At 43.7% G+C, this 14,675-nt stretch overlaps 2 protein-coding genes across 2 annotated transcripts in view; one reads left to right on the top strand and one right to left on the bottom strand.

Annotated features, from left to right (window-relative positions):
- Positions 1–13,974, bottom strand: part of abcg5 (ATP-binding cassette, sub-family G (WHITE), member 5) — a 21,465-nt gene extending 7,491 nt beyond the window's left edge. The window contains exons 1-11 of the mRNA XM_030378350.1: positions 13,550–13,974; positions 13,053–13,174; positions 12,469–12,605; positions 9,137–9,235; positions 8,138–8,270; positions 5,887–6,026; positions 5,427–5,556; positions 4,348–4,561; positions 2,469–2,674; positions 605–743; positions 10–83 (exon numbers count right to left, since the gene is read on the bottom strand). Coding sequence (XP_030234210.1) covers positions 10–83; positions 605–743; positions 2,469–2,674; positions 4,348–4,561; positions 5,427–5,556; positions 5,887–6,026; positions 8,138–8,270; positions 9,137–9,235; positions 12,469–12,605; positions 13,053–13,174; positions 13,550–13,824 — 1,669 coding nt within the window. The 5' untranslated portion in view covers positions 13,825–13,974. The remainder of the gene's footprint in view (positions 1–9; positions 84–604; positions 744–2,468; positions 2,675–4,347; positions 4,562–5,426; positions 5,557–5,886; positions 6,027–8,137; positions 8,271–9,136; positions 9,236–12,468; positions 12,606–13,052; positions 13,175–13,549) is intronic.
- abcg8 (ATP-binding cassette, sub-family G (WHITE), member 8) overlaps positions 13,934–14,675 on the top strand; it is an 11,905-nt gene continuing 11,163 nt past the window's right edge. The window contains exon 1 of the mRNA XM_030378351.1: positions 13,934–14,322. Within this exon, the coding sequence (XP_030234211.1) occupies positions 14,293–14,322 (30 nt within the window). The 5' untranslated portion in view covers positions 13,934–14,292. The remainder of the gene's footprint in view (positions 14,323–14,675) is intronic.

Here is a 14,675-nt window from a genome sequence, read left to right as displayed (position 1 = left end):
GTAACCAACCTATGATATGAGGCACAAGGACCACAGCGGAGAAACACAGGAAGCGCATGGTGTCTGGATGCATGCCCACCGTCCTGTCAGAACAACACAGAGGCTGGAATTCACTAATCTTGATTCACTAATTCCGAGTATGGCAAGGTTGTACTTGTTCATCTCGGTGGCAACTTGTGCGGTCTTTCCAGCTTCGAACATGGTCCTTACGTTCCATGTACCGATGGTGGTTGTAACACCGGTTGAGAGGCTGGAATACTGTTTACTGAGGCCTTTATCCCTTGAGATTCCATCAGCAAAAGTATCCCGATAAAGGAGTCATTAGGAATTGGTCCTGATTATAATCTGACCCATAACAACCTCAGACTTGGTAGCCAATCACATCTGTTATATGTGGCCAAGCGTTATACGTAATCGCCTGAGGCCGTAGCGCAGGAAACGCTCAAACACTTGATAGGATTCACTGATATGTATCGTCTGTCCCAGAGATATTCAGACCGACAATTTAGCTTATTTTCAGTCGATGAAAACATCTGGAGATGAAGCAGGATGTGTGAGGCGTATGGTGATAGATAGACTCTAGCATCAATCTCCAAGGGCCTACCAGTAGAGGAAGGAGGTGAAGATGAAGACACTGACGATGCTGAAGGGCAGGATGTGGAAGACGTAGGCCAGGAACATCTGCCACTTGCTGTAGAGCCCGTCCTGGCTCTCCTGGTCTGAGATGGCCCGCAAGGACGTGACTGAGAGCAGATATACAAACACGCCGTTCAAATTACATACTTTACCACTGCACTCTGCTCTTCACTTTTCTTTCTTTCCTTCTTCTTTTTTTCTGTTTTTTATATCGATATTGTCAATATCATGTTGTATGAGTGGCGCTTGTTCTGGAATAGTAAGAATTTGTATGATAATTCCATTCAAAGCCATTCCATTCAAAATCAATATCATTGAACCATGGGACGCTCTCAAATGCATGTGATGAAAATTAATGTGGCAAGAGGGGGAGCCAGCCAAAGGGGCCAAAGGTCAGGATGCAGGATAAAGTGGCAAGGGGGCCAAAGGTCAGAAGGAGAGAGAGAGAGCAACGTGGGACAAGGAGAGGTGGGCTCACCTTGACCTCAAAGCAGTCAAGGCTAGTCGAGAACAGAGCTCACTGTCATACACTGAGGGACTTGGCTTAAGTAGAGTTGGGATGATGACACCATTCTGTCTAACAAACGTCTCTCACTGTGAAACCATGTTGCAATGTATTGGACTATTAAAATGCATGTATCCAACAAATACCACTCAACATGCACCATGTTAGACCAGTTATTACTTATTAACCCTTGTTTAGACATTGCAAATGTTAGCTAGAAAATAGTTAATATGTGCAATATCATATCAAGTGTATATTTGTATGTTTGTGAATGTCTATTTCCATACACGTGTAACATCATGTTATTATCTCTGTCAGTCTGTCTGTCTGTCTGTCTGTCTGTCTGTCTGAGATTGTAAGGTTACCATCTGCCCTAGTGCCTGCTATAAATACCAACCATAAACACAGCCAACACTCACAGTGATACACAGAGATAGTGTAATGACACTCTGGTAAAGATGAGGTTTATACATTGGTTCAATTTCTTTAAAAAAATGTTTTTTGGAAATGGGTACTGTTAAAGTAGGTAAACAAAGTACAATTATGATTAAAACACTAAAATGTGAAATGTTTCATATGCATGAAATATGTGTATAAGTACGGTATTATAGAAATATGTTGATGTCAAATGTGCATCTTGTGTAAAACTTAAATGAATGAACTCAAAGTAAACGAATGGGTTATTAGTTATGTATCCGCATAATCTATGGTTACAATACAAATACCTAGAAAAAAAATTGACATCCATCCTGTCCAAATTATCTCAGTGTTTGCTAAAGATATAACCCCTACCCTTCACAGATTACAGAAAACAATAAACTCTCACTTCAGGCACGTAAATGTAAATAATATATCATATCTGATAATGAAAACAACTTCTACCTGAAGACTCCACACATTACAGCTCTGAATATGATAAAAATGAGTGAAATTGGGATATCTCCGTGCAAGGTAGTGTAAAAATATGGATACATATATGTCCAGGTCAATATATGGAGGTCTGCAACTGAAGGTATATATAAAACATTTGGCAATTTATCCCCATCTTTTTTTTTCCTTTAAATTTCCAAAATAATATCAAATGCTCACCCAAAGTTACAAGAGCCCAAAGAGATGCCTTAAATGTCCACTCTCTTTCTGACCAGTAGCCAAGCAACACTAGCGTTTATTACTGTATCATCAGAATTTCTGAGACTATGTAAATCAGTATTCAGAATTGAAGATATGTCCATAATGAATAACACAACATTCTGAATAAATAATGGAGAAGAGAAATGTAATGAATGGCCTGAAGTTGAGTGGGAGGCTGTAAGGGTGCGGGACTCACAGAGTGCCACGGCGTTGAGCATGCCAGTGTATGGCGAGGCGCCCACCGCCTGGTAGATGATGCCGATGCGGTCCTGCACCGCGCCCTTGGTCACGTCGGAGTCCAGGCGCACCACGAAGAAGGCGATGAACAGGCCGTAGATCAGGTTCTGGGACAGGCGCATCAGGACCCCCATCCTATCCCGAGACAGGTTACGCATGGTGCGCCTGGACACACACACACACACACACACACACATACACACACACACACACACACTTAAAATACATTCTATTTTTGTCTCTAAGGGGTCTCTATCTCACAAAAAAAGAGTTCCCATTGCGAACATAGCCAAACAAGGCTATACAATTAAATAGGCAATAACTTGACATACGCACACCACACTTCTCTCCTGGCTCCCTTGTGTATGGCAGACTCTGTTTGTCGTCAAACATCGCTTCTGGTGTCTGGCCATTGAAAGAGAGGTTGGGGAATATGTGGCTGCATGTGCTGTGGCTGCCAGAACAAGGTCTCCCAAAGCCCACCTCCTGGTCTCCGGCGCTCATTCCCTGTGCCTCCCCTGGTTTGCATTCTCCTAGGATTTGGTCACTGGGCTACCCACTTCTTTCGAAGGTGGATACATTTTTCCAGGTAGTGCACTTCCTCCCTCTACGAAGCTGCCCTCCGCCACAGTGACGGCGGAGGCTAGCCGATATTTAATAATGACAGACTTTTAATTCGGGGTTTCAATTATATTCTTTGGACTGACAGAGGTTTCCTTTCATTGGTCGATGTCTCTGGAGTTGATAGTCTTCGTTCATTAGAGGATTTATTGATACAGTTTCCACACACCTTTTATTTTACTTACAATGAAGGGCCGTCGTGAAAATGTGTTGGATCCCTTGGAAAGAGTCACTGCATAGGCTCCCCCTGCAAGTCTTGGACAGTTTGGGTGCTACAGGTGGCTTACTTGCCACACTATATGGGTACTTCTTGGAAAATACATTACTACACACTTACTCACAGCCTTACTGTCTATGGCTGTGGGATAAGAGGGATTTAGAGGGATGACATTCCAGATTCTGACCTAAAAAGGGAAGTTGCAGTGGTCCCCCTATGTGTATCCGGTTTTGAATTTGAATTTGTCGTCTGCTGCCTCTGTCTTGATCCTCAATGAACTTCCCCCCCTACACCTCCCACTCACTAAGTAAAAAAAATATTTGTTGGCCTGACTGCATGTAGGAAAATTATTACCACAGGCTGGAAGCAACCACATTCACTTTCACTGAGGCAATGGGTTAAATACCTTTGAGTTGAGTGTCAGCTATTTCAGTTTTACATTACTGATCTTCCTTGGTCTCTGAGGTTTTATTTTGGGTCCCACCTTGTATTGGTCAGTCCCTAGTACCTAAGTCATTATTCGGTGAGTGCAGACTGTTGTTAGTTAAGGTCTACTTTGTTGGACATAATATTTCCAACTGTACATTTTGGGATCTTTACATTTGATCTGTATCTACACAAGCCAAGGAGATTTAGCATTGTTTGTCTTCATATATTGCAATGTACTTGTGTGGACGGGGTGTGTTTGCGCTGTAATTGGGAACGCTAGAATTAAGATGAGGCCTTGTTTTGTCTTTTTTTGTGTGATTTCAAAGTAAATAACTTACCACAAAAAAAGGTTATAATCTTGTGCAACATGCACATTGACCCTTCATACACTTGCAAGAACACATGGACACATAAGGATTACTAAGGAAGTCTTACTACCAAGGTATTAAGACTTGTAGTAATGTATTGAATATATACGCTACAAAACAACAATCATTTCATTCTGGTCTTCAATGTCGAGACCCTCGAGGTATAGAGACAGGGACGAGCTGAAGAAGAGCAATGAACCGACCTGAAGAGGACCCCCATTTTGACCAGGCTGCTGGGAGACTCTTTGCTCTTGAAGGGGATGGCCGCCTTGTTGCTGACCCGGAGGCTCTGTTCCATCTTTCCCAGCATGCTCTGGTAGATGGCTGAGCCTTGATAAGAGGAAGTGATGTTGTGCATACGGCTGAACGTGGCTGCCTCCCTCTCCACGCTGCGCGTATCCACCGACGTGAAGTCGACTGTCAAAAACAACCAGACATCACACATCAAACAAGAACAACCAATAACAGCATGAATGACAAATGGTCAAAAAAGATACATAAGTGTGCAAAATTACTGCCTTCACTGGTTTCAAATTACTGATTTACTGTAACATTGCAAGGAAAATACTCCTTCAATACAGTGTTTTAGGCTTAATTCACGGTTCTGTGTACAGCATGTATGGTGGCAGCTTTAAAGCGGCCTCTTCTGAGAGCAGATCGATTTATTTGTTCCCTTCTTACTAAAAATAGAAACAAAGATGTCCCTATCGCATTCCCGCGGTTGAAAAATTGTTTGCCACTTCCGCTCTACCTGGTCATAGGTAGCCCATCTATATATTTGACATCTGCCAGTCAGAACGTCAGACATCACGCTCAATAGGCCAGATAGAACACGGCAGTCAATCATTTTTCACACATAGAATTGGGTAATTGTAGACCATAAATAAGACCATAACTATTAAACCATATTACATGTACTTAAATATTATAATTATTTCAATAGTATTATCAATCTTAATCACTCAAATTAATTTGCAAACATAAATATCAAATTGGCTCCAACAGCATGTTTGAAAAGATCTGCGTTGTGTCTCAGACACATGACAATCTCTGCAGAGCTTCTTGGAATCCTACTTCCAAATGAAATTAACAGGTACACAAGGTGGCAGCATCGTCTTTCTGCTCCACTGAATCATGTGAAAAAGATCTTGCCAAATCTTTGAAACGCACTGCTTTGTGTTTGTGTATGAATATCTAATATTTCAATATGTAGTGTACCACAACACCTAACACTAACATATGATTATTCTATACAGATATGATCAGTAGAGGGGATACATGCCATAGATGTCAAATGGGTTGCAGTACTCGGGACACTCGTATCCACACTGACTGAAGAAGTCCACCATCTCCCCCGGCTGACCGCAGAACACCAGCTCACCCCGACTCATTACGGCAATCCTACTGAAGACCTACACACACACACACACACACACACACACACACACATTGAAACTCACACACACACAGACACAAACCCACACATACACACACACACACACATTGAAACACAGACACACAGACACACACACACACACACACACACACACACACACACACACACACACAAACACACACACACACACATACACATATACACACATGTACACACGTTCAAACAAACACACACACACACACACACACACACACACACACACACACATACACAATACAACTTTTAAAACAACTTTTGGTGATTGAATATATTATTTAATATATATAGTGTCTCTTCTGAAACCAACCCTGAAGAGCTCTGAGCGCGGTTGATGGATGGTAACTATGACGATTCGGTCTCTCCTGGCCAGCTCTGCCAGCAGTACCACGATCTGATTGGCCGTCATGCTATCCAGTCCAGTGGTCGGCTCATCCAATAGGATCACCTCTGCAATGATCAACCCAATAACATAATTAGCCTTAGGAAATTATGTCACACATCAGGGATTATTAAGAACAGAATGAACCTTCTCAACTTAATATTCTAACTTTGGAAAGGTTTAATATACTTTCATAATAAGTGGCACTACCAAAATTCTCACAGGACCAAACTTAACTCGTTAAGATAAGCAAGTCCCCTTTTTTGGTTAATTACGCTAATTAGGATAATCAAAAGATTGCCTCTTTACATTATGAGGCAGTGTGGAATTAGCTCATGCTTTAATTGTAAGATTAATTCATTTCCTGGTTGATTGAAGAAGCATAGAATGGAAACACTTCATTACTGCTTGAATGTGTGTGTGTGTGTGTGTGTGTGTGTGTGTGTGTGTGTGTGTGTGTGTGTGTGTGTGTGTGTGTGTGTGTGTGTGTGTGTGTGTGTGTGTGTGTGTGTGTGTGTGTGTGTGAATGTTATCAGGGCTCGTTCCCCAGAGAGATTGAAGGGTCCAAAGCCTCGTTCAGGATTATACCGGCCAGGCACACACACTCATGACACAAACACCCACACACACGACCACACACGACCACACACACACGACCACACACACACACACACACACACACACACACACACACACACACACACACACACACACACACACAAGCACACACACACACACACACACACACACACACACACACACACACACACACACACACACACACACACACACACAATTTGGGGGACTTAGTTCACACTGGTTTGTGATAACCTGCTTTTCATTAGCCTCCTTCATCACATCTGCTAAGGTCTCAGTTCACTTTGCTCTGCAAACTTGGCCAACGCTGTTACAGCTGATATATTCGGTGACAGTAAAGTGCCAACTCTGTTACAGCTGATATGTTAGGTGAAAGTAAAGCGCTAACTCTGCTACAGCTGATATATTAGGTGACAGAAAAGGGCTAACTCTTTTAAAGTGATATGATCTTTGTGCAGTGGATGTTATACAGTGATAGCTTGTACTAATCTTATGTTACCCTTTGCTAATGCTATGCAATGTTGTATCTACCTGCATACATATCTATTTTTAAGCCTCCTACTGTAAAGTAACACAGTAATTACATTATAGTTCCCTGGAACTACAGTATAGGTCCTATTTTGTGCCCTTCGGCAGCTGTTCTTACACATTGGATACGGTGAACCTACCTTGATAATACCTCCAACAGTTTTATATCAGTTGCGTGCGGTGTGCCTAAATTTCAGTGGGACAGAAACTACTGACACATGACCACACCACAAATGTATGTTTTTTTTGAGCTACATTAAAACATGCTAACTAAACTAAGTATGAATTTTTAACAGAAACTCAGAACTGTTAATCAGGTGCATCACCACTCACCATACCTGCATCTGATGTAGAAATGAAAGATACTGGCGGAATAATTTGAGTTAAAACAACAACTGTTCTAGAATATGACCATGGGGCAGACTACTTTACAACCACATAGGCGTCTTTTAGCACGGATTGAAATCCCTATTGAAGCCGGCAGGGTTATGGGATAAACATACAGCGGAACGCGGCCGCTAAGCTGCCCTGCCCCAACATTGCATGACACATTAAACTCAACTAAAATCACCCCAATCATCCAAAATGTGATGTCCACTGACAAAAAGAATTTGGAAAGCCTACCAAAACTATCGATAGTTAATGCGACAATCACATTATTAAAAATAGACTTGGAGCAATGATTTACTGAGGAATTTCTCTTTGGGAGCATGCTTTTGCAAGTAGTTCGCTGCCCCACCTGCCCGAACAGACGGCACGTGCCTGTTTTATTTATTATCCTTGTTTTAGTTTCACCAATTTGGCATTGAGTAAGTCAATGTGTGTGTGTGTGTGTGTGTGTGTGTGTGTGTGTGTGTGTGTGTGTGTGTGTGTGTGTGTGTGTGTGTGTGTGTGTGTGTGTGTGTGTGTGTGTGTGGTGTGTATGGGTTTGTGTATCGGTTTGTGTTCGTGTGGTGTCTGTCTTTCAATCTGTTTGTCTGTCTGGCTATCTATCTGTCGGAGCCATCCTAACTAGTGTGTGTGTGTGGTGTGGTGTGTGTGTGTGTGTCCTCACTGGGGTCCTGAAGGAGCTGACAGGCGATGGAGACCCTCCTCCTCTCTCCCCCAGAGATTCCAGGGAAGACCCGTCCTCCAATCACACTGCGGCCCACGTGGGTCAGGCTGAGCTCCGACATCACTGCTGACACCTGCAGTGAGGAGGAGCATCAAACCCCGACCCACCTTTCAAAGATACCTTCAGATGTGTTCCATTCTGGGGAGGCCAGGCAGTGGGGGACTGGTGTGTATCATCAAAAATTAACCAGCAGTTACCCAGATAACAGCCAATATGTGCTTCATAAAATAGCATATGTTTGACAAAGAGAAGGAGTCATCTAATGCAAACCAATCCCAAATGGTGTGATACTCCCTCAATACGATCACAAAGTATACACTTCTGACCTCAAACCTGCAGTGTGTATGTGATGACTCGCTGCACACGTCACTGGACTTCACCTTTAGTATTCTCAATTGATTTACAGAGATATATCAATGGTTTGATTGACATGAGGGTGGATGGGTTTTATTCTTCAGACAACAATTGTTTTAAAGAAGTTTGAACCATAGTGACAGCTGCAGTGAAAATGTCAAATTCAGGTTTAATAAGTTTAAATAGGGTCTGACATTCTGTGTGTATGTTAAAGGGGTGATATAATGCTCTTTCAACTTAATGCTCTTTTCCCTTTGCTTTTAACTGTTATATGACATATGTACAGTATACATGTTTAACATCTGCTTCGCTAGAAAAATCAGACTTTAATTCCGTAATAGTGAGACGTCAGAGAGTGCAGTGGGTGGTGCCTAAGGGCAGAAACCCTGCCTCCCGGCTACCCGCAATGTTTACAACTTCTCAGCGATCTGAATTTGCAGAAACACATGCAAATCGTTCGACCAATCGCAACAGAGTGGGCGTGCTGAACAATAATTTGATGAGTCGTAGTAATAGCAGGGAGAGACAGTGAACTGAGGGGAGCTCAACGGTTCCCGATAGGAAAGTCATTGACACCCATCTGACCTTCTTCCTGATGGCCTCCTCAGAGTGTCTGCGCAGGGCCAGCTGGGCTGTGTAGGTCAGTGTCTCCTCCACCGTCAGGTAGCTCAGCAGGTTATCACTCTGGGCGAGAGAGAGGGAGAGAGAGAGAGAGAGAGAGAGAGAGGGGGGGAGAGAGAGAGAGAGAGAGAGAGAGAGAGAGAGAGAGAGAGAGAGAGAGAGAGAGAGAGAGAGAGAGAGAGAGAGAGAGAGAGAGAGAGAGAGAGAGAGAGAGAGAGAGAGAGAGAGAAAGAGAGCCAGATCTAAATATATTAACAGGGGACATAGAAATTGATGGGAGGGAAACATTGGTGGAAATTAAACATACAAATGAAGGAATAAAATGCCTTGGAACTGGAATTGAGAGAACCTGCACACATGCATGCACACGCATACACACACACACACACACACACACACACACAAACACACAAACACACACAGACACACACACACACACACACACACACACACACACACACACACACACACACGCGCGCTCTGTTGAAGCTTAAATTAACAACCCCCCCTAATCCCACCTCACCTCTGTAATCGCCGGGTGACTTTAATATATCAGGCACACATATCACCTGGTCATCAAGAGGTTAAAAGGCAGAGTTATTAACAAGGCTTAAAGAGATAGACAGAGAGCGAGGGAGAGAGAGAGAGAGAGAGAGAGAGAGAGAGAGAGAGAGAGAGAGAGAGAGAGAGAGAGAGAGAGAAGAGAGAATGACAGACCGACAGAGAGTCAGAAATAGAGGGAGACAGAGAAAGTGATACAGTGAGAGAGAGAAAGATTATTTAAGAAGAGGGGATTTGACCACCTCTTTTATATTATTAAAGGAGACATATTAGGGGGTTTTCCCAACGAGTAAACATAGTATTTGAGTTCCAGAAAACATGTTTTCAAAGCTGTTTGCTGGAAATAGCTTTTAGGAAAAAAGATCTTGCCTGCCGCTATTCCCCTGTTTCAGTCCCTTCAGAATGCGCTATTTCTGGTGCTTGTAGCTTTAATGCAAATGAGCTGCTGCCAATTGACCAATGAGCTTTCAAACTGAACCACAGCATGGATGAGAGGGGATTGTTGCCGTTTGCTATCTCCCGGAGCACTATCATATCATATAATATAATAATAATATTATATATGGGTATTTATATAATATTATATCTAATCTCACGGCCAAAAGCTATGTGCGCCTCGGATGATATTATGGATCATAAAGACTGCGTCTGACATCTCTGGCACTTCCACAACAAGTAAAGACTCGTAGTGGGGGATATCTCGGCCATGGTTGAGAGGATTTGGGGGAAAGGAACTTTGGCCTTCGCTCTCTGAAGTCCATGAACCACGAAATGGAGGGGAAAGGGATTGTACTCCGGGAGCTGAGCTGCCGGACTTGCAGCCGAGGTCCACGCGCCGGAGCTGCCGGACTGCCGCCGAGACCTACCCCTGCCGGACCGGCCAGCTTCGGCGGCGGTTCAGCTCCCGGAGTACACCCGCCGGAGCAGCCGGAAAGCTTTGGCCGCAGTTCAGCTCCCGGAGTACACCGCCGGAGCTGCCAGACTCTGCCAGACGGCAGGGGTAGCTGGGCGGCAGGAGTACAATCCCTTTCTCCTCCATGTCTCCTCCTCCGGACTGCCGGTGGCAATCCGACAGAGGAAGGGATTATACTAAATGTGACAGAGGTCACATTTAGATTTTATTTGGTTCTTAAGAACACATATCAGCGGAGGGGTTTCGCTATGTATGAGGCCAGTTTGATTTGTGATCACACCGGGCGGCACTTGCCTGATTGCGGTACGTGAGGTGAGTGAGCACGGGTAAGGCGATAAAGGTCCGCGATTTCCGTTAGGGCCGTGAAGATTTTGTACACAGGAGAACGCGAGAGCACGCATTGGTAGGTAATTTACTTTTTGAACCAAGGTGTAGTTTGCACAATGCGCAGGTTTCTGGCACTTTTCCCAGTTTGTTATGTCTTCCATGTTACAGCGCATGGGACGCACAGACGTCCTTAGTAACGTCTTGGGCACGTTTGGTGGAGGTGTACGTGGTAGAAATGTTTGTATGGACGACCATTGATTTAAGATAACACAGTGATATTAGATAACATAGTGAAATTTTAATAATATAATTTTGTTTATGATAATATCTAACAGATTTATTTGGATTTGATTTAAATGTTTGATTACACGTTTTGATTTATTTGGAGAACTAACTTGTTTTAATTTCTCTTCATCAATAGGTTTTCAACCTAATCCTAATCCGTAATGCTTGTTGCTCAATAAATGTTCAATAAAAACAAGGAAAAGGATTTGAGCTGTGCTGCGTCCTCTGTCTATCCATGCCATTTCAAGTTGGGCAAGCATAAATAACAACCAAACCCAGATAACTTGACAGTACTCCCTGAGCTAGCTGCAGGGCTAGCGCCGAGTACCCTCCGCCGGAACTGCTCGTCCACTGGTCCACAAAATCTTAGCTATGCTCTGATTGGAGGGGAGTGGGGAAGTGGGAGGTAATATTCAACTGCACCGAAACTGATTCGCTCGTTTGCTAACTGTAGGCGGGGTACTTTCAGAAATGCATATCTCACTCAAAAATCATGCAGGCTACAGACTTTTTTCTAAGTTTGTATGCATGTGGGAGCACCAGAGACCCAAAACAACAATCAAATCCCAGGAAAAGTGTTGTTTTCATAATATGTACCCTTTAATAACAATTATAATTCAAAACTTTATATCCAAAACAACTATTTGTAATTTGACATGTTTAAGATTGACCTCTACCAGTTAGTTGGGATACTGAGTATCCAGAAATAAGAGTTTTGTTTCCAATGTGAGAGACAATATGAGGCTAACCGATCTCTACTGTGTGGATGGGGAGTGGGAGGGCTTTAATCAAAAAGGTACAGGCTAGCCAGCATATTTTATCTGTAGACTATATTATTAGGGTGAGACTACAAGCTACAAGCTAGTTGAAATGCTACGCATTGCAAGTTTAATATCTATATACAGGGCCGTCGGACTGCGGGGACAAAGGGGACAGTTGTGGGGGGGCCCAAGGCAGTCCCCCCCCCCCCCCCCCCCCCCCCCCCCCGTCAACAATCCCCCCCCCCCCTATAGTATAGGGGCCCAGGATTTGGTGCTACGTCCCTGTCTATATAGACTATTTTATAGTACAATATATATCCATATTCTTGTATTTTATAATAAATATCTATTATGAATGCTGTATATATGTGTGAGTTTGTGTGTGGGGGTGTTTTGGTGTGTGTGTGTGTGTGTGTGTGCATGTGTATGTGTGTGTTAGGGTGTATTACCTGCAGGACGTAGGAGAAACAGTCCTGGTACTGCTCTTGTTTAATCTTCTGCCCGTTGATGAAGACATCCCCAGACAGAGTGCCTAAGTGTCCGATCCGGCCTGCAATGGCATCTAGCAGAGTGGTCTTCCCTGAACCTAGAACACAGACACGTGCACACATTTACATTCAGGGCATTTAGCAGTCACTTTTATCAAAAGTGACGAACAATAAAGCATTTGTTAGAAAAAGGAGAAACAACAATATATCGCTTTCAGTATAGTATGGACACACACGTGCACACACACACACACACACACACATATGCACGTGCACTCATTATTCTGATCATAAAGAAGTGTTTTGCAAAACACGACAACATGACTGCAGTTACATTTTTTTAAATAATAAAAAAAACAGCTGCTGCTTTATTGGTTAAAGCATATCTATATTTTCAAAAGAATAATGGCGTATATCATTATTTGAATAGTTGAAGAAGCATTGTTGCATGTTTCTGCAGCGTGTCTTGTGCCTCATGATGGGTCCTTAACTTCGTGGTGAGGTAAGGGTTAAGAGTTATGATTAGGGTTAGGGTCAGTGGTTACCTGAGTTCCCCAGGATCCCCAGGATCTCTCCACTGCTCACGTGGAACGAGACCTCGTTCAGAATCTGTCGAGTCCATCGCTTTCTGTACGAAGGCAAGTCCCACCACGGACCGGCACGCTCGCTGCATCACACACACGCACACACGCACACACGCACACAAGCAGACACGCACACAAACAGACTCTCGCACACACGCAAACACACACTCTCTCGCACACATGCACACACACACTCTCTCCCACACACACACGCACACACACACACTCTCGCATACACACACACACACACACACACACACACACACACACACACACACACACACACACACACACACACACACACACACACACACACACACACACACACACACACACACACAGTTAAATATATGCTGGCGGTTGTTACAGTTTGATTCTTAACAACACCGGAGGATAATTGAATAATTGCATCTAATCTAATAAAAATAATACATAATTCTGCAAATTATGTCATTCACCTGACCGTGTAGGACACCCCGCTGACACTCAGGCTGCAGGAGGGCGATGTAGTCTGCTCCTCCTTCTTATCTGATAGGAACCTGAACGACCCATTCTCCGACCCGGTCGCTGGCATCGAGAAGGATTCACTCATCTCCCCGTCGGCCTGTGTAACTACTATGTTAGGGCAAATGGTGCACCGATCCACACCACAGACGATCAGTAGTCTTGTTCCTGGCTCTGCGTAACCGTTCCCTAAGCGAAGATTCAACCAATGTATTTCCCACACTGGCATGTACACACAGGCGCAGGTTGCGTCACCACCGAGAACTTTGAACTCGAGTTGTATAAAGATGAAAAACAAGCCTCAGCATTGCCATAACCGTGCCCTAGTCTGACAGAAATGTGAGGGGTCAGGTCACACAGCCTGTCTGTCTGACAGCAATCCTACTAGAAGATACTGATACTGGCGGAGAACGATCAAGAGATTAAGCTTTACACGCAGTGGGACGCACTGGCCATGAGGGCGTCAGTCCCCGTTGGAGCGCAGAGGGTTTGGGCTCGGAGGGAGTCGCACTACCAACCTGCAGGACTGAAGAATAATGGAAAAGGAAGGACCAAGTTCTAAACATATTTGTATTATTTTTCCTTTGTATACACGTGTTTTAAAGTGAGAGCTTAGAGCTAGTGTACACCTGAGGGTGCAGGGGACAGCAGGGCTTTGACCTGAGGACTCCACACGTCTCCACAGCAGGACGCACAGATGGACACCTCCAACGGCTCGGTGCAGAGGGTCAGTAGGTCCACATGACCCTCACTGGGAATATGTTTGTGTTTTAACAGCGGACACTGTATCTTTCGAAGACTAATTTCCTTTGGGACAATACAATCTGATCTCATCGTATATGTGTAGAGGCAACATAGAGAAATATAGCCGACGGCATTGATCGCTACCTTGTGGTAGAATAGTTCGCATATTGACGAGAACGTTTCAAAGTTTCAGCCGGACATCAGCATATAAATACTCTGGTGTAAAGTGTAATTAATCAACACTTTTTTTTTCTCGATTGGCCAAACACATCCAGTGTCACAGAGTTTCTGATGAAAAATCAAGCTTAGGGCACATGACACATTGTACATTTAAGT

This window comes from Gadus morhua, chromosome 15 (assembly GCF_902167405.1).
Source record: "Gadus morhua chromosome 15, gadMor3.0, whole genome shotgun sequence".
NCBI lineage: Eukaryota > Metazoa > Chordata > Actinopteri > Gadiformes > Gadidae > Gadus > Gadus morhua.
The sequence above is the reverse complement of the archived record's forward strand: the minus strand, read 5'-3'. Positions and strand labels throughout refer to the sequence as shown.